At 39.9% G+C, this 20,398-nt stretch overlaps 1 protein-coding gene across 1 annotated transcript in view; it reads left to right on the forward strand.

The window, feature by feature from the left end:
- SPATA16 (spermatogenesis associated 16) overlaps positions 1-20,398 on the forward strand; it is a 279,989-nt gene that overhangs the window by 235,986 nt on the left and 23,605 nt on the right. The window contains exons 8-9 of the mRNA XM_049867466.1: positions 3,174-3,338; positions 6,091-6,174. Coding sequence (XP_049723423.1) covers positions 3,174-3,338; positions 6,091-6,174 — 249 coding nt within the window. The remainder of the gene's footprint in view (positions 1-3,173; positions 3,339-6,090; positions 6,175-20,398) is intronic.

The following is a 20,398-nucleotide window of genomic DNA, read 5'->3' on the forward strand; positions in this document are numbered from 1 at the left end:
TGCATAAAACAACATGGGACTGATTCCATAGCTAGATTCAATAGAAAATGAACATAGAAGTAAATGAGTCAGACTCAAAGTTAATTGTGAAACACTTCCTAGAGACCACGAATTTTCACCTCTTACCAGGAAAAAAAAATTTTTTTTTTTTTTTTTACCAGGAGGGCGGTAGACGCAGTCAATGAAGGAGACAAAGACATTCCTGGTATGAATGAACCCCTGGTATGAAGGAGGTTTCTATGTCTCAGGCAAGGATTCCCTTTATACGTCTCACACCAGTTCTTATCTTTATATATCACTCTCTTAGGCACACAATACAGGGCCAAACAGGAAAGATTCTGGAGTTTCAGAGTTATAATCTAAAATATTCTACCGCCTTCCAATCTGGTGGCTTCTAATCCTACTGAACACCCAACCCCATCCAACCTGCAGTCCTGCTATAGTGGGAAAAAAAAGTTTCCTTTCTGAAACTGTTATCCTAATTATTTCACATGCCACCTGATGGCTTTGTGCTTTTCCATCCATTAACTTTGCTGGGTGCTGTCAGTGTCAAACCTTATATACTGTGCTTCCTGGGCTAAATGCTAAAGAGTTAAAATAATAAAACCCCTTGCATGCATGAAGCCTCCTTCGCAGGCTGACATGCCAAGAAGTGACCTAACTAACCATGTTTTTAATACCTCATTGATTTTACTTTTAATTTCCTCCAAGTGAAGCATAAAAAAGTTTACATATGCACATTTGAAATGAACGATGATATGTTTCCAACTCCTTTTTTTTTTTTTTCAATTAATGTTTCTATATGTTATGCCAAATGGAAATACATTCCAAATACCTGATCTCGGCTTCTCGGCGGTATTATATGGTGTCACTTATTTGCCAAACCTGCATCCATACCTGCTGTTATATCTAGGCAATTCTCTGACTGAAGCCTTCATTTGGACTTGCAATTTACCTAACCTTCATTGCCCCGGGTGAGGATTTAGCTTCGATCTTGGCCACTTTACTACACTCTCTCCAGCAATTAGGGAGCCATTTGGTTGCTCCTGGAGCCTCACTGGGAGTGCTACTTCTCTTGAGATGTAGCCCACGCTACCATTAGATGTCTAAGCTAATTCCTTCATTTCTTTTTTTTAATTATTATTTTCTTTATTTCATTAAGGCAACGTCATTGAAGTATCCCTACTGGCATTACATATTAGTCATTTCTTTTTCCCTTTGCTTTCAAAAATCCCTATCACATATAGGTTAAATATTAATCTGCAGTGTCCTGATAACCAAAATTGCGTTCAGCTTGGGGCAGGGGAGGGATGGATGACTATTAATAATATCAACTATATTCCTTCCCTAGTGTCTTATTCATACGGTGCACTTCCTGTTTTGTTATGCATCCAGCAATCAAGCTAACAAAGCACTGTTGCCTTCCACAATTTTTATTTTCCTAATGTTTGGGAAAATTACACTGTTAGATTATGTCCCTGAGCAGGCTGCAGTTGTTTCTGCTCTTTGAGGTTGAGTCACTACACCGCTTTCCTACAACCAGCACTATTGTTTATTTTAAAGGAAGACAAAGGAAGCAATTTTTCTTTGGAATGAATGCTGCTTCTCCTCCAACTCACTTTCCTCTGTTTGTCAGAACCCCATTGTGTAGCTGCATGTTTAAACTGAATGGGCAGACAAACTATTTCATCAGTTTGGGGAAAGAATCCCAAATCCTCCATCACTCCTATAGGCTTATAGATTTTCAGATAAATGATTAATCAGAAAGACCAAATTAGCATGAAGAGGACATTAGTTGAGTGGCATAGATAGGTGTTGGGAAGAAATAAAGAAAATAAAATGCAATGGTGCCCAACCTTCATTTATTTCTAAGACTCCAGCTTTCTAATGACTAAATAACTGCCTTCGAGGTAAAGTACAGAAAGAAAAAAAAAAGAGTTGCCCTTGAATCATTTCCAACTCATGGAGACCCCATGTGTGTCACAGTAGAACTGCTCTATAAAGTTTTCAATGGCTGAGTTTTTGGAAGGAGATCCAGGCCTTTTCACCTAGGTACCTCTGGGTAGACTCAAACCTCCAACCCTTCAGTTAGCAGCTAAGAGCATTAACGATTTAGACCACCCAGGAACTGAGTATTTCAGGTGTTCTTTAGTAGCACTAGTTTCTAAAAATCTTCTCTTTAGAAGAACTTCTTTCTTAAGAGAAATCATATGTCTGACCTCCACATTCTCCAATTTCTGGAAGACATTCTGCTTTACAAGTATGCAAAACAAAAGCAGGCCTTGTTAAGACACTAAGATTTAAAGTAGTGGTTTGTTGAAAAGAACGTTGAGGTAAGGGGAGAACCTGGATAAAATTCATGTATCTAGGGCCACGTATCAAGAGATTCTGATTCAGTGAGCCAGGTCCAGGACTCTATTTAACAAACAAGCCTAGCGATTCTGATATATGTGGTTCTGGGGGAATGCTGCCATGAAGGGTGCTGGGCACCTGGCCTTCCTCTTCCGATCGCCAGGATGTGAAAGCGATTGCCATACTCAGTCCTCCTATGACGCCCCATTTCTCATCACCCCCCAAACACGGCAGAAACCCAAGGCTTTTAACCCTTATATTCCCCCTTATGTCAGAAGTACTTTTTCCTAAATATAAACTCAAGAATTTTACAATGAGCTTTGTCTTTCCTATCAAGCACTAAAATTTGTATAAAACTTTTTAGAGAAGGTAAATTCTTCCTCTTTTTTGGATTGCAGTAGCAAACAATCACATAGGTGGGCCACCTTATTCTGGTGGGCTCCATTTTATAAAACTCCTAAATACCAATACATTCCTGATGGTTAGTGGTCCTTACAGATTTGCATTAGAGTCTATTTCAAGATGGATCATGTCGGTTGCCAGAATGACCCTCGGAGCCAGGGCAAAGCATTAAAAACCCAAAAGAGGAGGTGCCAGTGTGCAAGGCAAACCAATGTGAATTAAAGGTAAAAGCAGGGCTGGAATTTTAATGTAAGGATACAGACAAGTCTCTAAACTGGTAGAAAGAAAAATGTATTTGTAGCAGATACCATTGCTTCAAATGTTGTAGATGTATTATAACAAGCCCTGACTTCAACCCCCAGGGAAAGGTCTTTTTCTGTGGTTTTGTTCTGAACCATTTCCTTTTACTGCGAGACTAGGGGAGCTTCCGTGCATGCTCAGGTGTGATGGAGAAGTTGCAATACGCCAGCCTCCTCCGGCGGCTGCAGAGAGTAAAGGAGCAGTCCCAGGTGATCAATCAAGCAATGGCGGAGCTGGCAACCATCCCTTATCTACAGGACATCAGTCAACAGGAGGCGGAATTGGTATTTGTTTTTCTTTGTTTAAAGCTTTTAAAGGCCTTGAGCCAAGAGAAAAGTGATATGATCTAGAAAAAAAAAAAATGGTGATAATAAATGTGGTCTGAGGGAAAAGTTCCTACCCCTCATGAGGCATTCTAATGAAGAGACAGGAAAATGTGTGCATCTGGGTTTTATTTGCTCACATTCACTGGCTTCCATTTTTTTATAGCAAGAACTTTGCGATGTGTTAAAACATGCAAAGGGGCTGGTTTTTCACACTGCATGTCAGGCTTTTTTATCTTGAGTAAAATGAAATTTTAATAAAGTGTTTCCTAAGCTCCCAGGTATGTCAGTACTAAGATTCTCTTTTATGGAAAAGTCAGGGGACAAAAGAGTAATTGCTGAATTGAAAGCTGACCCTGCAAAACAGTCTTTAGAATTTTCTTGATCACTTCAGGTGTCACCAGATACATTCGCATTGCCAACCACACGTGCACTTAGTTAGATCAATAAAACAAGTGGTTATTTGAAGGGAAAATTCAGTCAAAATTCCTGTGTGTTTTTAAGTGATACCCAGTTAACTCAGAAAACCAGACACTTTAGCCTTAGAAAAATCCAGTCAAAAACTAATGAAATGACCCTCACAGAAACAATCTTCAAACAGACGTGTACAGTATAACCACAGCTAATACTAGGAATGCTACCATCTTGTTTGAAAAACAGTTACTAAACGGTGAACTGGCCATTTGAGGAAAGGTGAAATTTACTCCGTATGGAGATCCTACTGTGTATTAGGGAAGGCTCTTTACTTTGAGGCTTTAACTGAAGTTAGATAAAACTAATTATTGACCTGAATAGAATTCAAAGAGCAAAGATGAGACCAGCCCAAACCGATCACCTATAATTTGCAGATAACTAAAGGAAGCCTCTCTTCTTTGAGCCTTTAAAAAAGATGCAACAAATTTATCAATCGAGAAATGAACTGCCCACATTATAATATTCATCTAAACCTGTCAAAGTATATTAAATAAATACTGATATCAGAGTAAGCATATAAAACAGTCTGACTAGCCAAACAATAAAACCATACATGCTAAAGATTAAAACTCTGAAATAAATCTATTAATCAAGGAATTGCTAAGTCAAAACTGGCAATGAGACTTTCAAAACCCTTTATGGTTGTGTGTAGAAGAACACCTTCTAAGAGGCTAGGTGTTTATGCTATCATTCATAAGGCATTCAGGAGTGCAGTAAGTATAGGGCTTTCAAAGTGCATATTATACCCAATTTTAGATGATTAAGGCTCCTCTGAGATAAGAGGAAGCAAAGAAAATGTTAATTTAAGAAACCAGGAGATGTTGAGCCTGTCTTTCTGAAAAGCACATTCAGGATTTAAATGAAGAATACAGGGGTGCTCTCTGCACTTATAAGTCCTGGTGACGCAGTGGTTACGAACTCAGCCGGTAACCAAAAGGCTGGCAGTTCAAATCTACCAGCCGCTCCATAGAAACCCCATGAGGCAGTTCTACCCTGCTTAATAGGGTCACTGTGAGTCGGAATTAACTCATTGGCAATGGGTTTCGTTTTTTGGTTTGGTCTATGCACTTAGGGCTTCCTAACCAACCATCCACATCTATGACTTTCTTTTCTGGAAATACTTGTGTTTCAAAATATACACAAAGAGGACCAAGCCAGCATTACAGACAACCCTTACTCTAACATGTGCAATATCCCACCCACTAAGACTTTTGAAAATGGGATTTCATAGAACATTTTCGTAATTTATAAATATGCCTACCAGAAGGTTAAATGTATGTGGATGTGCATGTAGAGGCCAAATATTTAAAAATCATGTGTCTTGCAAGATTTTGTCACATTAATAGATTTTACTTTCAAACTGCTACAAATGGATTAACTTAGGGGAAAAAAAATCCTAGTAATACATTGTCAGGTGCTATATAAACAGTGACAGCTCAATAGAAGATTTTTGACTGACTCAACTATCTGCCCTCCTGCATAAACTCTGCAATATCTAAAGCACGGAAAACTATCTAAGGGCTCATACTTCTCAGTGTCACAGGGAACTGAGCTGGTACTTGGCAGAACTCTTTGTTGGCTCTGAGTATCACACGGTTTGGGGCAACTTCATTACTTTGCAGCCACATATGCATCATGTGTATAGCATTGTTTTAAATTCGAATATGACAGATGCTTGTTTGGGGCAAAGGATAGATTACTTTTTAATTTAAAAATGGAATCGAAAAATACTTTGCTATTTTGAAATTTTGCATTAGAAAAGAATAGTAAAAGAACTTAAATGAGCTAGATCCTTTAAGAGGCAATAAAACAGCACAATTTTAGTATTGTCCCCTGGTGAGCTTTTGCACGATGCTTAAAATTATGATACATTAGCCTCAGGAGAAAATACTAAAATGTGTTCATGTACTACATGCCATTTCCTGAGAGAATTAACTAGTGTTTTCATTCTTTACAATCTAAATCTGTTTTCGCAAAACATCAACACTTACTACGTTAAGACCTATATGTTTTCTACAAATTTTCAAGAAGAATCTTTTCATTATTTCCATATTTTATATCTGCAGTAAGACTTGGTAATGGCTGAAGCCAAGATGCAGTGGCAGCATTCATTGTAGGAAAGATGAGTAATAAAATCATCAGCGTACAAATGGTTTTTTAATTAGGTTTTAATCTGTGTATTTAGAGAAGTTATTTCTGTGTGAATTCCACACTGATAATTTTTATCTTGGTGCCACAGCTGCAGTCATTAATGGCAGATGCTATGGACACCCTTGAAGGAAGAAGAAACGATAAAGAACGTGTGTGGAATACAGTCCAAAAGGTAAAACTTTCAGCTGAAGGAAAAAAATACCTCATTCTCAAAGAAAAGTGTTTATCTTGGGTCAAATCTCTTTAGAAGGTAAACAGGAAGTTCTTCTGGTCATTGTTTGTTTGCTCATTTGTTTGTTTTGTTTAATAAATGCGGCACTCTCCTGGAAGTGTAACCAAATCAAATATGGATTTATTTAATCTGTTCCCTCAGGTCTGCTTCTTTTCCAACAGACTGGTTGCATGCCTTCCTGGTTCTTCTTCATTTTCATGCTCTTTTTCATATTCTATTTTCATCATCTGCTTCTTCAATGTTGGGTAATATTGGTGGGGTTTTTAGCACTTCTATCACTATTTTAGTCCCCACCCAACTCTTTCCCCATTTTTTGTCACTTGAGAAATAATGGCTACAATTTAGTGAACTACACAGAAAAGAGAACATCAATGTTTTTGGTAGAAGAGTAACATACTGGCTGTTAGAAGTAGAAGAACATCCTGGATCCACTACTGGAATTTAAGGGCAAAGAGCACAGACATGGACCTGGTCCCAGGTACTCTAGAAAACTTGAGTGACACTATGGGCTTTATCATGGATTGAGTTGTGTCCCCCAAAAATATCTGTCAACTTGGCTAAGCCATAAAAAAAAAAAAAAAAAAAAAAAAATTTTTTTTTTTTTGCCATATTTCCCAGCATTTTGTGAGTGTCCCCCATTTTGTCATCTGATGTGATTTTTCTATGAGTTGTAAATCTTGTCTCTATGATGTTGATAAGACGGGATAGGCAGTTATGTTAATGAGGCAGGACTCAATCTACAAGATTGAGTTGTGTCCTGAGCCAATCTCTTTTGAGATATAAAAAAGAGAGAAGCAAGCAGAGAGACAGGGGACTTCAAACCAACCGGGAGCAGAGTGCACCCTTTGGAACTGGGGTTTCTGCATGGACAAACTCCTAGACAAGGCAAAGATTGATGACAAGGACCTTCCCCCAGAGCCGACAGAGAGAAAATGTCTTTCCCTGGAGCTGACACCCTGAATTTGGACTTGTAACCTACTAGACTGTGAGAGAATAAACTTCTATTTGTTAAAGCCATCTACTTGTGGTATTTCTGTTATAACAACACTAGATAACCAAGATAGGGCCCTATAACAATATAAGAGTATGTAATGTTGGATAAAAAAGGTTTTTTTTGTTTTTTTTTTTAAAAAAAAAAAAACTTTTTTTTCAATGTTGGATCCCAAGCCCAGCTCAAAGTAGTAAATTCTGATCAATCTACCCTTCACTTAGTCTCCTCCAATCCCCTAAAGAGCCCACAGAGAGAGAACTGGTGTCAGAAGATGTGAGAGGAACAAGCCAAAAGAGGATTCAGTTTAAGAAACAGCAGCCAGCCAGGAGGGTTTCTAGTGCATCTAAGGAAATGTGTATCTGCTGTAATCAGTTCAGAGGCCCTATGGTGAATTTATAAAAGAGAAATCAACTAAACTCAGCAAATATTTGTTGAGTGTCTACTGTGCTAGAAAGAATTCAAGGTGTTAGGGAAATTGTTCTGGGTAAGACAGACACAGCTCCTGCCTCTATGGAACTTGCCAACTAGAGAGAAGACAGTTGTCCTAAACAGTTACTTACAAGTTTGCTGAGTATGACAGTAAAGACGTGGATGCTCAATGATTTATGGAAACAAATTGCAAGGGAACATAGCCTGGGCCAGGATGTCAGAAAAGCCGTCTCTGAAAAATTGATAAGTATATAACATTTAAAAGACATGGAGGCATTTTCAGGTGAAAAGGGAACAGACTTCCAGAGGGAACAATAGCATACACCAAGAATGCAAAGAAAGCATATGTGATATTCAAAACCTGCCAAGAGAGTGGGGAAATGAAGTGCAAAATGAAGAACAGAGGCAGACAGAAGTCTAGTCACAGAGGAACGTACAAATGATGTTAAGGATTTAGGATTTTTAAGAAAGTATTTAACTGGGAGACATATCTAGGGCTGTGTTTGGGATAATAGACTGAGAGGCTGTGGAAATGTGGAGAGATCAGTTATAAGGCAGTGACCAATGTCCACACAAGACATGGTAATAGCCTGAGCTGGGGTAGTGGGTGTAGAGATAGGGAGAAACAGGCAGATACAAAAACCTATTTAGGAAGCCAGATATGCAGGCTTTGTGCACTGATTGGATATGGGAGCTGAGAGAATAGAAAAAGTTAAGAATGATGCCCAGATAGGCAACTTGAGCAACTGGGCAGGAGCTGAAGAGATGGTTTGCTTGTGCCATTTACTAAGGATGGAAACGCTGTCAGGGAGTGGCTTTTGACTGAGAATAGAAGCTCAGAGTTCAGTCTTAGAGTCAAGAGATAGAACCACAAAAGATATCTGAAAGGGAATTTGTTAACTAGGTAGGAAGTTTTTAACTAGGTACCTGAAAAAGCAAAAGAGAACAATAAGGTATCACAGAGGAAGCAATTAAAAGAAGCAATCACCTCCTGGGCTGGGGAATCAAACGGAAGAGGTTAGAACCTGAAGAAACTTGGAGCGGGGCCCTGCGGAGACAAAACTCAGATCTCCTGTGAGAAGGTGCTCATCAGCAATGCTGATGTCCCTGAGAATAGAGGAGGGGTTCTGAAGGGCTGGAACCCAGAACAAAGGCAATGCAGAACAAAGAGGAGGGGTCACTAGCCCACTGAGACAGATGTGTGAGGTGGGGAGATGGGGAAGTGGGGGGTACAATTCTGCAACTTTTTGGAAGAACTGGATTCAGCTAGGAAACCCTGATGGTGTAGCAGTTAAGAGTTTCGCTGCTAACCAAAAGGTCAACAGTTCAAATCCACCAGGTGCTCCTTGGAAACACTATGGGGCAGTTCTACTCTGTCTTATAGGGTTGCTATGAGTCAGAATTGACTTGACAGCAATGGGTTAGATTCAGCTGCTGCTAATAGAAAAGAACATGTTTCTGGAGTGAAGAAGCTTTGCTAAGGAGATGTTCACATGAACGGCAAGCATACAGGAAGCCCACTGCAAGTCAACAGGAAGCAGAGAGGAAAGAACAAGTCCTTTCTTTCACCTGCAGCCTTGTACTCTCCCTCTAGCATCCCTTACTGGCAGATATTAACAACTGGCAAAGCAGAACCAAGGTTTGCAGAACCCGAGTCCCAGCATCACGGAGCCAACTAGAGATATAGAAAGATGGGTTTGAAATTGAGAGACTAGAGGTTAATAACTGGCACAAGAGGGTATTGAGCTCAGGGTCTTGGCAAGACAGCCAAAGGGAAATATAGAGGCCTGAAGTACTGGATAGAAGACTGAAAAAAGATAGAGGCTTAGAGATACTGGCAAATTGATGTTAACGAAAATCATCTGAGTGGGGGACATGGCTAAGAAAGAGGGTATAGAGTAAGGATAAAAGAGAACATTGAAGAGCACATTTAAAACTTAAGAACAGAAGCCTACAAATAGAAGGAATGGCTGGAGGGATTGGAGCTAGAGGTCAACCAAATCCAATGTTGATGAAAGTCAATCAATATAATCAATACCTCTGTTGACTATAGAAATAAGAGTTTAGAGCAGGGGTCAGGAAGCGATAGCCTGCAGATCAAATCCTGCTCACCATCTATTTTTGTAAATAAAGTTTATTGAAAACAGCCATGCACGTTCATTTATATATTGCCAATGTTGGCTTTGATAGAGCTCAGCAGTTGCCACAAAGACTGTTGAGCTCACAAAGCCTAGAATATTTACTATCTGACCCTATTCTGAGTAAGTTTGCTGAATCCTGGTTTAGAGCACCATCTCTCCCAGAAATAGTTGCTTTTGTACAGTAAATATTTATATTTACAAATCCAAGTGACAGTAGAACATCAGTCCAATTATGAAATTCCAGGGATCAACCAAAAGGTAGAAGAGAAATTGAGCAGGGGGTGTCTTTCCAAGATCTCTGAAGTCACATCATGTAGACAACCTCTGATTCCACCTTACTCTAAGCTAGTGTTTTTGATGCCCACATTTATAGAAACACTTAGCCTGTGGTTTCTCACATTGCCCCTATTCCAGTTATCTACTGCTGTGTAACCAACCAAAGCCAAACCCAGTGCTGTTGAGTCAATTCTGACTCATAGCGACCCTATAGGACAGAGTAGAGCTGCCTCATGGAGTTCCCAAGGAGCCCCTGGCGGATTCCAACTGCTGGCCCTTTGGTTAGCAGCCATAGCACTTAACCACTGCACCCCAGGATTCCCTGCTGTGTAACAGACCACCCCAAATTAGTGGCTTAAAACAACAATTCATTGTTATCTTCCACAGTTCTATGGGTTGACTGGACTCAGGTGGTTCTTGCAGTTCAGTCAGATGGCTCTGTATGTGGGGATGGAATTATCTGAAGGCTAAAATGAACTGGGCATCTAAGATGGTTCACTCACATGGTTGATCGATGATGTTAGTCAACTGACGTAGTTGGTTGGAGTGTCTAAATGTGGCCTTTCCTTATGGCTTCATATGGATTAGGCTTCAAACAGCATGGCAGTTGGGTTCTGAGTGGAAGTATTTCAAGAGAAAGAAAATAGAAACCATCAGTCCTCTTAAAGCCTAGGTCCACAGTTGGCATAGAAACTTCTACCATATTCTATTGGTCAAAGCAGTCACAGGGCAGACCAGATTCAGAGTTAGAGACATAGACTCCACCTCCCAGTGGAGGAGTGACTTGTGCATTCACTGACAGAATGAAATGAGAGCACCCATCTTAGAGACAAGCTACAGAAACAGAACTCTGGCTCTTTATTACAGGCTGGAAAACATACCTGCAAGCAAGCAGGAATCAGGAAGACAGTGAAGTCAGGGCCTCCAAGGCCTCAGTGATTGGAACACTGCAGAGCCACTCGACCTGACCACTGGGTATCTAGAAAAACTCACTGGTGAACAGCCAATCTTTCAAAAATAAAAGCCCTGGTAATGATCATAGCTTTCTAAATGGAAGCTCCTGAGAGGTCTTTAGGAAGATGTGAATGGGAAGGAAGAGGGCGCCAAATTTTTCCCAAGGGCTTTTAATTTGGTTAATGTGGCTCTACAAAGGATGATTGTATCACTTTCAGGCAATTCCGGTAGCAAATAAGTAATTTCCTTTTACTGCTACAGAGTTAATTTGTGTGTGCAGAAAAAAATAATTAAAAAAAAAACCCTAATTGTACAAGCTACACTGTGTTCTGAGCCCACTAGAAGTTGATATCAGCATCACCACCTCTGAGATCTGTTATCTGTAATAGAAACAGCTGTTGTACCTAATGAAAACACTTGAAATTTTTATCTGAAGCAGCAGAATTACAGCAGCACCTCTTAGTTCCACGTAAAGGGTCTGTCAGAATCCCCATTACCTAACACAATTTTCAGGGCCCTACTTTGTTATGAGCCTATAAAAAGCTTATCAAGATGAAATCTGATTCATGAGTGCTGACCTCCTATCTACGTTTGAATTCTTTGAGTTTTCACTAAGAACCCAGAAGGAGAAAGACAATTGCCGTTTTTCCCTAATTCACCAGGACTTAAAATACATTCTTCAATGAAATTTTAGGGAAGTGGCTATTGTTTTGAGTTGAGCTTGCAGAATATTTCCTTTCTAGTAATTAATTCAAGACATAGGTAGGTTTAGTGGTGCAAATATAAAAATAAGCAGCTTATGTCAATAAATAAATAAATTCTCTGTTGGAGAGTCCTGGGTCACAACATATTTAATCAAGGGTATCACGGTTTTTTAGTTTGATTACATTTCTATAACAACAACAACAAAAAAAAAAAACTTGAGAAAATACAGCCTTTTGTATCCGCAGGTCCTGTTAACACACTGCACAGACATTCGCACATTCATCAGACATTTTCTGAGCACCTCCTCTGTGTTAGACAATCTTCGAGGCTCAGAGATACAGCCATGAAAAGGCAGTACTCTAATGGTTTTTGCCTTCCAGAAGAGTGAGGTAGATAATCAGTGACATAAATAAATATAGAATATGTTATAAGGTAATAAACGCACTGGGGGAGTAGGGGACAGGAAAGAAAAATGGAAAGTGTCAGAGGATTGCAACTACAGTAGCATGGTCAGGGTAGGATTCACTGAGAAGGTGACATCTGAGCAAAATTTGAACAGAAAGAGGGAGGAAACCATGCAAATATCTGGTGAAAAGCACTCTCAGTAAAGGAAATGTAAATGCACAGCCCTGAGACTGGAGTGTGCCTGGCACATACAAAGATCAGCAAGGAGGCTAAGGTGACCAGAGTAGAATGAATAGAATGACTAGAGTAGAAGAAGAGGGCGGGGGGAGTAAAAGGAGAGAAAGTGAGAAAGGTAAGGGAGGTGGGCAGATCTAGTAGGGCCTTTCAGTATGACAGAGCAGGGAAGCTACTAGAAGTTTTTGAGCAAAGCACTACATATGTTGTTGTTGTTGTTAGGTGCCATCAAGTTGGTTCCGACTCATAGTGACCCTATGTACAACAGAACTAAACACTGCCCCGCCCTGTACCATCCTCACAATCTTTGCTATGTTTGAGCCCATTGTTTCATTTTTGACATAATGCGTTATAAAAGAAAAAAAAAAAAAAGTCACTCTAAGCTGCTAAGTTGAGAATAGATACAAGGGAGCAAAGATAGAGGCAGGGAGGCTAGATAGTAGGTTATTGTGATGATCCAAGAGAGTAGTAATGGTGGCTTGAACCAAGGTGGTGGTAATGCAGGTGAGAAGTGGTCAGATTCAGGGTGCTATCCAGAACGACAGCAAAGATTTCTTAGGAGAAAGGCTCCAAACCCAAAACCCAATGCCGTCACTAGTGCAGTGAAAAAGGGGCCCTGGCCTAGCAATCCAGACATCTGGGTCTGTCATAAAGTAGGTCAGAAACAACTTCCTTTCTCTGGGCTTCAGTTTTCTCATCTATAAAATAAGGGCATTGGACTAGAAGATTCTAAACCTCCTCCCAGCTGAGATGAATGGGTCTTTAGAATGGTAGACCACTAAAATGAAAGAATAAGAGTTAATATTTACTGAGCTCTTAATATGCGCCAAGAATTCGCCTCTCCTATTTAAAAAAAAAAAAACCTCTGGCTCCTTGAAAAAAAAGAAAGAAAAATCTCCATTCTATTTACATATATCAACTCATTAATCCTTCCATGAAGCAAAAACTATTAAATAGAGAAGCTTAGCAGTTTGCCTAAAATTACACAGTAAATAAGTGGTAGAGCCAGGACTTGATCTAACCACAGAGCCTAAACTATATCTTTCTTCTTTTTTTTTTTTTTTAAATATCTTATTGTGTTTTTAGCGAAAGTTTACATGGGAAATTATGTTCTCTTTTAACAATTTCTATACATATTGTTCAGTGACATTGGCTACATTCTTCATGATATATCAGCATTCTTGTTATTTCCATTTTGGTTGTTCTGTTTCCATTAATTTGGCTTCCCTGTCCCCCCTTGCCTTCTCATCTTTGCTCTACGGTTAATGTTAACCTTTTGGCTTCATCTAGATTTTTTTTAGACAATTACTTTGAAGAAACACAGTACTCAGGGGTAATATTATTTATTTTATGGGCCACTCTATCATTTGGCTGAAAGGTGACCTCTAGGTGGTTTGAGTTCCAAGTTTAAAGAGTATCTCGGGACAACAGTCTCAGGATTTCATCTAGTCTCTACTGGTCCAGTAAGTCTGGCCTTTCTGTCTAAACTATTTCTTGATAGAAACCCAAGCTCTTGTGTTGCCTGAAAAAGCCTGACAAGCCAGCATTGTTACATGTACAACTGAGCATTCTGGTGTGGGCAAAGTGGGCAATTAAGGTGACTTCCAACCAAAGTGGAATTTGGCCATAAATTAGCCCAGTTTGTCTATCTTTGATTCTCAAAATAAAGCTTTTTTACCCTGAGCCAAATAAGTCACTAAGAAATTCTTGGTTTAGTCTCTCTTTGTAACCCACCTGTATATGATCCTCTTTTTCTGTCCCTAAGAAGCCCTGGTGGTGCATTGGTTAAGCACTTAGGGCTAACCCAAAGTTCAACCGTTTGAATCCACCAGCCACTCCATGGCAGAAAGATGTGGCAGTCTGCTTCTGTAAAGATTTGCAGCCTTGGAAACACTATGAAGCAGTTCTACTCTGTCTATAGGTCACTATGAGCCAGAATCGAGTCGATGGTGAGTTGTTTTTTTGAGGGGGGGGGGGAGTTCTCTGTCTCTTAATTTTCTATTACCAGAAAACAGAGCCCAAATCTGCAAATCCATGATTAATTCAGCTCCCACTATGGGACCTTGGGCAAGTCACAGCCTTCTGAGTAACATACCGTTATCACTTTCAGAGTCTATGATTTTATGTTACTTAGCATTGAACCCTAAGACCTATGGACGATTTATGAACTAGGCATGGAAAGAAATAGAAAAGAGAGTCCTTAAAAAAAAATGTGCCAACTGTTGAGTTAAAACCCAAAAGTCAAGTAACACTATGTATGCAACTCGGAAAGAAAAAAAAAAGGGGTATTTCTCTTCATCTACAAAGTTTAAATTTTGCACTAAGAAGATCAAAATTTTGCACTAAGAAGATCAAAATTTAATCTGTTAGAGCATAAAGCATTATCCGTTATGCCTCTGGATCACTGATTTGAGACTAAATGAGGACAAACGAGACCTTGTTATTTTAAAAGCAATGAGAGAAAGGCGCTTACATACGATCATAGTCCTGTGAGTTGTCATGAGAAGACATACTTCCTTAGAATTCCATTCAGTATTATAAAGTAGTTCATCATGAGCTTCAATGAATCCAACTAATGGAGTATAGATAGATTTCTTTAAACTATTGATATGAATTCATTCAAAATCATTTAGCTTTTTGTATTCCTTTTTACCCCAAAATCTTAACTTGTAAATCATACTCATTGTCATTATACAGGAGCCCTGGTGGCACAGTGGTTGAAAGCATTTGGCTGTTAACCTAAAGGTTGGTGGTTGGAACCTACCAGGGGTTCCACAGGAGAAAGATGAGGCAGTCTGCTTCTGTAAAGATTTACAAGCCTTGGAAACCCTACAGGAAAGTTCTACTCTGTCCTATATGGTCACTATGCCAAAAAAAAAAAAGGAAAAAATCCCTGCTGCCATCAAGTCAATTCCAACTCCTAGTGACCTTATAGGACCGAGTAGACCTGCCCCATAGGGCTTCCCAGGAGCAGTTGGTGGATTCGAACTGCCAACCTTTTGGTTAGTAGCCAAAACTCTTAACCACTGCGTCACCAGGGCTCCAGTTGGAATCAGCTTGACAGCAGTGGGCTTGGTTTGTTCATTATACAGAAATGACATTCGCTGATACACTAATTCAGTGTTTTAAGATGAAAACATGATAAAACTGTATGTCACTCAGCAACTCTGTTCTGTTCAAGACTGTTGATGCAGGCAAAGCAAACCAAAACCAAATCCAGTGCTGTCAAGTCAATTCCAACTCATAGCGAGCTCTATAGGACAGAGTAGAACTGCCCCATAGAGTTTCCAAGGAGCACCTGGCGGATTCAAACTGCCAACCCTTTGGTTAGCAGCCATAGCACTTAATCACTACACCACCAGGGTTCCCAGGCAAAGCAAAGAGAGATAAATACAAACTTGGGAGGTGGGGCAGGGGCAGTTGGTGGAGGAGAGAGAGGGAAGAGCAAACTGGAACATTTTATTTACTTTCCACTTCAGCATTCAAACCTGAATCCTTCCAGAAACAGATCTGAGAGAGATTGCACACACGGCACTATCATTCATCGGCCAGTCATCTGGGCTGACTAATATGTGGTTAGGGCATGCAGTCGTGTCTCTCTGAGAGTACTGCTGTCTTTTCAAAGATTTGGCAACTGTACCACTCATTTGCAAAGCAATTTTTCCAGCAATCAGGCTTTTCCTCTGTGTCTTGTTCTTTAAGAAGTCTCTGCAGATTTATTGCAATTTGATTGTGAATCTTCTCAGCTCCTGGTTATGGGCTTCCTCGTTAGCATATCCCCAAATTCCTTTACAGTGTGTGCTCCAAACACTGCTAAGCAGTTCTGTCCACACCATAATGCAGTTCATGTAGGGAAACCCAAGTGCTCCTATTGCTGACCATACTGGGGAAGGGTGGAGGAGACTCTGAGGACAAGCAGGGAGGAAGACAAGGCCCAAGGAGTTGAGGGAAGCCAGGTTCCTGGGATATATCATTGCAGTGCCTGGGATGAATAAGTCTGTGCTAGTATGCGTCCGGGCCAGCACTGTAGTAGAGGAGCTTCCACCAAAGCCCTGGCAGAACCACATGATCATAGTCAGAGGCTGGGCCCTGACGCAGCAAAGCCAAGTCTAGTCCAGGGAGTAGAGAAAGCCTGGGTCCTGGCTGTCTCCCTGGGCAACAGTACAATGGTCCAAATCCAAATGACAAATTTCAATTGTCATTTAAGCCAATGTCTTTCTCCTCTGATTTAGAGGAAAAGGCATGCAGTAGAATTATTAAACATTTTCATTAGCTGCATTGGCTAATCACCCACTTCCCACCTGTGCTTGACCTTTTCTCCAAAACTGGGAACGCCTCATAAGCTATGTTGACTGCAAACATTGTCTTCTAAGACTTTGATGAGTTCGCATGAAATTTCTGCAGCAGAAACATTGCCATACAGAAGTTGAATCCTAGCACAACCCTCATCTAGGGAGCATGTATCTAGAAGCTCTGCCATTTTTAATGAGGAGTTTATCAAGGTGCAGAGACAGCTAATCTGCCATCTTGGACATGTACCTAATAAAGTACTGTGTTACCCACCAAATTATTGAACTATGTCAGTCTGTCCCAAGCTTACTTTTGAATAACTATCGCAATTGAAACATAAGCTATAGGTAATTTATTTCAGATAAATAAGTTAATTAATAATGATAATAATAACAAATATTATCCCTGATTTTTAATTGGTTCTTTAGTATGTGCCAAGCACTTCAAGACATTATCACATTTAATGATTGCCACAGCCTTACTAAGGAGATGTCATTACCCCTCATTTGAAAGATGAGGACAAAGAGCTTTGTAGAATTAACAAGGAAACTAGCCCAAGCTTGTAGTTACAGGGTTTGGTTTGAATTGAATTCATTTGGGTCAAAAGCTCTTTTGTAACTACTAAGTCAAACACTTGTTAAGCCAAATGTAGCTGCTAAAAGTCAATGGTACAAAGAACATTACCTGACCGAAGCTCAGATTCCTTAAGACAGTCAATGAGACAACCTTTGATTCTATTCCTGTAGGTGTCATCCTCCTTCCATAGCACGCTACCTACTAGCCAAGCCGAGGACTTACCCAGACTGCTCTAGGGCAACTGTATGACGTATCCAAACCACTGCACCCACTGCTTTTCCCTGGATCATGCTTCTCTTACCATCTCCCTTTATCAACCTTCCCTTTATAGACATATCACATTTAGCTTTGCTTTGATAGCCTAGCATCTTCCCTTTTCTTGCAATATTAGAACTTTGAGAAAATAGCCTAGAAGTCCAGTCATTCCTATAGTGTATTTACTGTCACTCTGAGGGCCACTAACTGTGGAGTTATCTCAGCATTCTGAAATGCATCAGGATGGCTTCATCTATGAAAGCGCAACTTCATAAGCACATATAGCTCTAACCCCTCTAAGTTTTACCATCACCATGGAAAACTCTGAGGCCATAACAAGGCCAGCACACTTTTCACCTCTTTCATTTCCTGGGTTCCTTCAAGGCTGCCTGATTCATTATGAGCTAACATAGGGACATGGCTAAAACAGAAATTAGAAATGCTTACATTACTCCAAAGCTATTAGTATTTTTATCTTTGAAAATGCTTTCCAGAATCTTTCAGAAGGGCAGGGATATATTCTGGGGTTGAGGGAGGGAGCACATATCTCAATTGTATTTTGAACCGAAGAGTGAGTGCAGTTCATTCTAAAAGCTACTCCCTTTAAATTACCATGAGTGTCTTCTTTGCTTGGCAGCCTAGCATTTTATTGCACGCATTTTATACATTAAGTTTTTGCAATCCTTTATAATTCCAGAGAATAACAGAATAACAGCTTATACCACTTGGTAGCTAAATGAACCATGGGACATCTTCCATTCTGTATTGAAAGTGGGATTAATACAGAGTTCAGAACAATTGACTTGTAGCTCACTCAGTCATTTATAGTGTACTCATTATACCTTTCATCTTTTGGAGAAGGGCAAGGATGAAAGTGCCTTTACATGCAGCCCTGAAGGAAGGTATGGGTCATTTATCATTCTGATTATGACTTTCATAAAATGGTGTATGTGGAGGAAAGGACAAGATTGTAATCTAAAACACACACGAATGCCATAAGGACAAATATATCCATATCTCTTCGCATCATCAAAACTCTGTGTGTGTAAAACTTATGTATACTCTGCTAAAATGGCTTTCTGATAGAGAAAAGACTCTGAAGAGGAGTATAAGATGGCTGGTGAAAAGATGAATATGGACATAGTTGAAAAGATCCTAACCTAGAGATAGGATATAGTATGTCCACTTTCTTTTTGAGCTAAAGGTATTCAAAAAGGCTTTTAACTTCCCAAGATCGCTTATGGAGAGAAGGTCCCTTCAGCTTCATGATAGGTGATTCTCTTCACATTGATGGAGATATTTGGAAACAACTGGGCAAACTGATTCAAGAAGTGAAAAGACATCTCCCTGAGGCACAGGATAAAATTATTTTTAAAAAAAACATGATAGAGGACTTCTACTTCCAGGAAGATGAAATAGACAGGCTTTTCCCTATTCCTACCATTAAGTAGAACTTAAAACCATGGCCATTATATGTAAAACAAACATAAGACTCCTAAAGGTAGAAAGAAAAAGGCAGACATTCTAGGGACATCAGGACCAAAGGAATGACACAGTGGCCAGTTCACTGGATTTTTCCAGAACTGAAAAAGCCAGCAACCCAAAAATACCAACGGACAGAGCAAAATAAGCCTTCAGGAATGCCTGTTCTCCCTAGCTAAAGGGTAAGGAAAGGGATAGCATAGCAAGACAGGCTAGACAAGACTTTCAGACAATAACCATTCTACTCCATCCAAATACCACAGCAAAATGTGGTCTCCATCCCACCTATGTCAGCATAGCCCAAGTGATGAGTTAGATTTCCACCCCTACTAGGCTGTAACAATGTGCCCCAACCCTCACACCCCACCAAGTTGGTATCAGAGAAGATCAAGTAGGAAGTCTTAACCTTCATCCCCACCTGACAGTGACAAGGTGTCCCTCCTCCTCAATCTCGATGGGGCGGTGTCAGAGGAGGCTTAAGTGGAGAGCCAGAACTTTCATCACTGTCTAATAGTAGTAACCCCCCATGTGGTGTTGGTGGAGGTCACTTGAGGAGGAATAAGGCACTGCTACCCCTCCCAGAAAGGGAGGTATTAGTGGAGACCTAGTGAGCAATCTGAATGCCTACCCCCACCCAGTAGTAATGAGGAGCCCCTCTCTCAGATGTCATTGGAGACCAAGGAAGTAATCTGGACTTCTATAACCACCTGGCAGTAACAAGGCAGTGTCTCTCCATTCTCCTGCCAGAGTGGTGCCAGAGAAAGTCAGGTAAACCAGGGTCTAAATAAGATTTGGAGTCTCATAATACCCAAAATGTCCAGGTTTGAATTGAAATTCACACATCATAAAAATAACCAGGAAGATCTCAAACTGAATGAAGAAAATCAATCTATAAATGCCAACACTGATATGATAGAGATATTAGAGTTATCTGATAAAGATTTTAAAGCAGCCATCTTAAAAATGCTGCAATGAGCCATTACAATATGCTTAAAACAAATGAAAAAATTGAGACTCAGCAAAGAAATAGAAATTCTCATCAAATAAATACAAGATATGAAGACAAATCAAATGGGAATTTTAGAATTGAAAAATACAACAACCAAAATAAAAATCTCAATGGATAACTAAGCAGCAGAATGGAGTGGGCAGAGGAAAGAATCCCTGAAATAGAAGATAGAACAATAGTAATTAGTCAGAACAGCAAACAGAAAAGAAAGAAAGAAAAGTCTCAGGGACCAATATGACTTTAACAACAGATCTAACATTCAAGTAATTGGAGTCCTGGAACGAGAGAAGAGAGTGGGTGGGACTGAAATAGTACTTAATGAATAATGGCTGAAACACATAAACCTACAGATTCAAGAAGTTAAGCAAATCGCAAACAAGATAAAGCCAAAGAAATCCATATCAAGGTACATCATAG

This window comes from Elephas maximus, chromosome 23 (assembly GCF_024166365.1).
Source record: "Elephas maximus indicus isolate mEleMax1 chromosome 23, mEleMax1 primary haplotype, whole genome shotgun sequence".
Taxonomy (NCBI): domain Eukaryota; kingdom Metazoa; phylum Chordata; class Mammalia; order Proboscidea; family Elephantidae; genus Elephas; species Elephas maximus.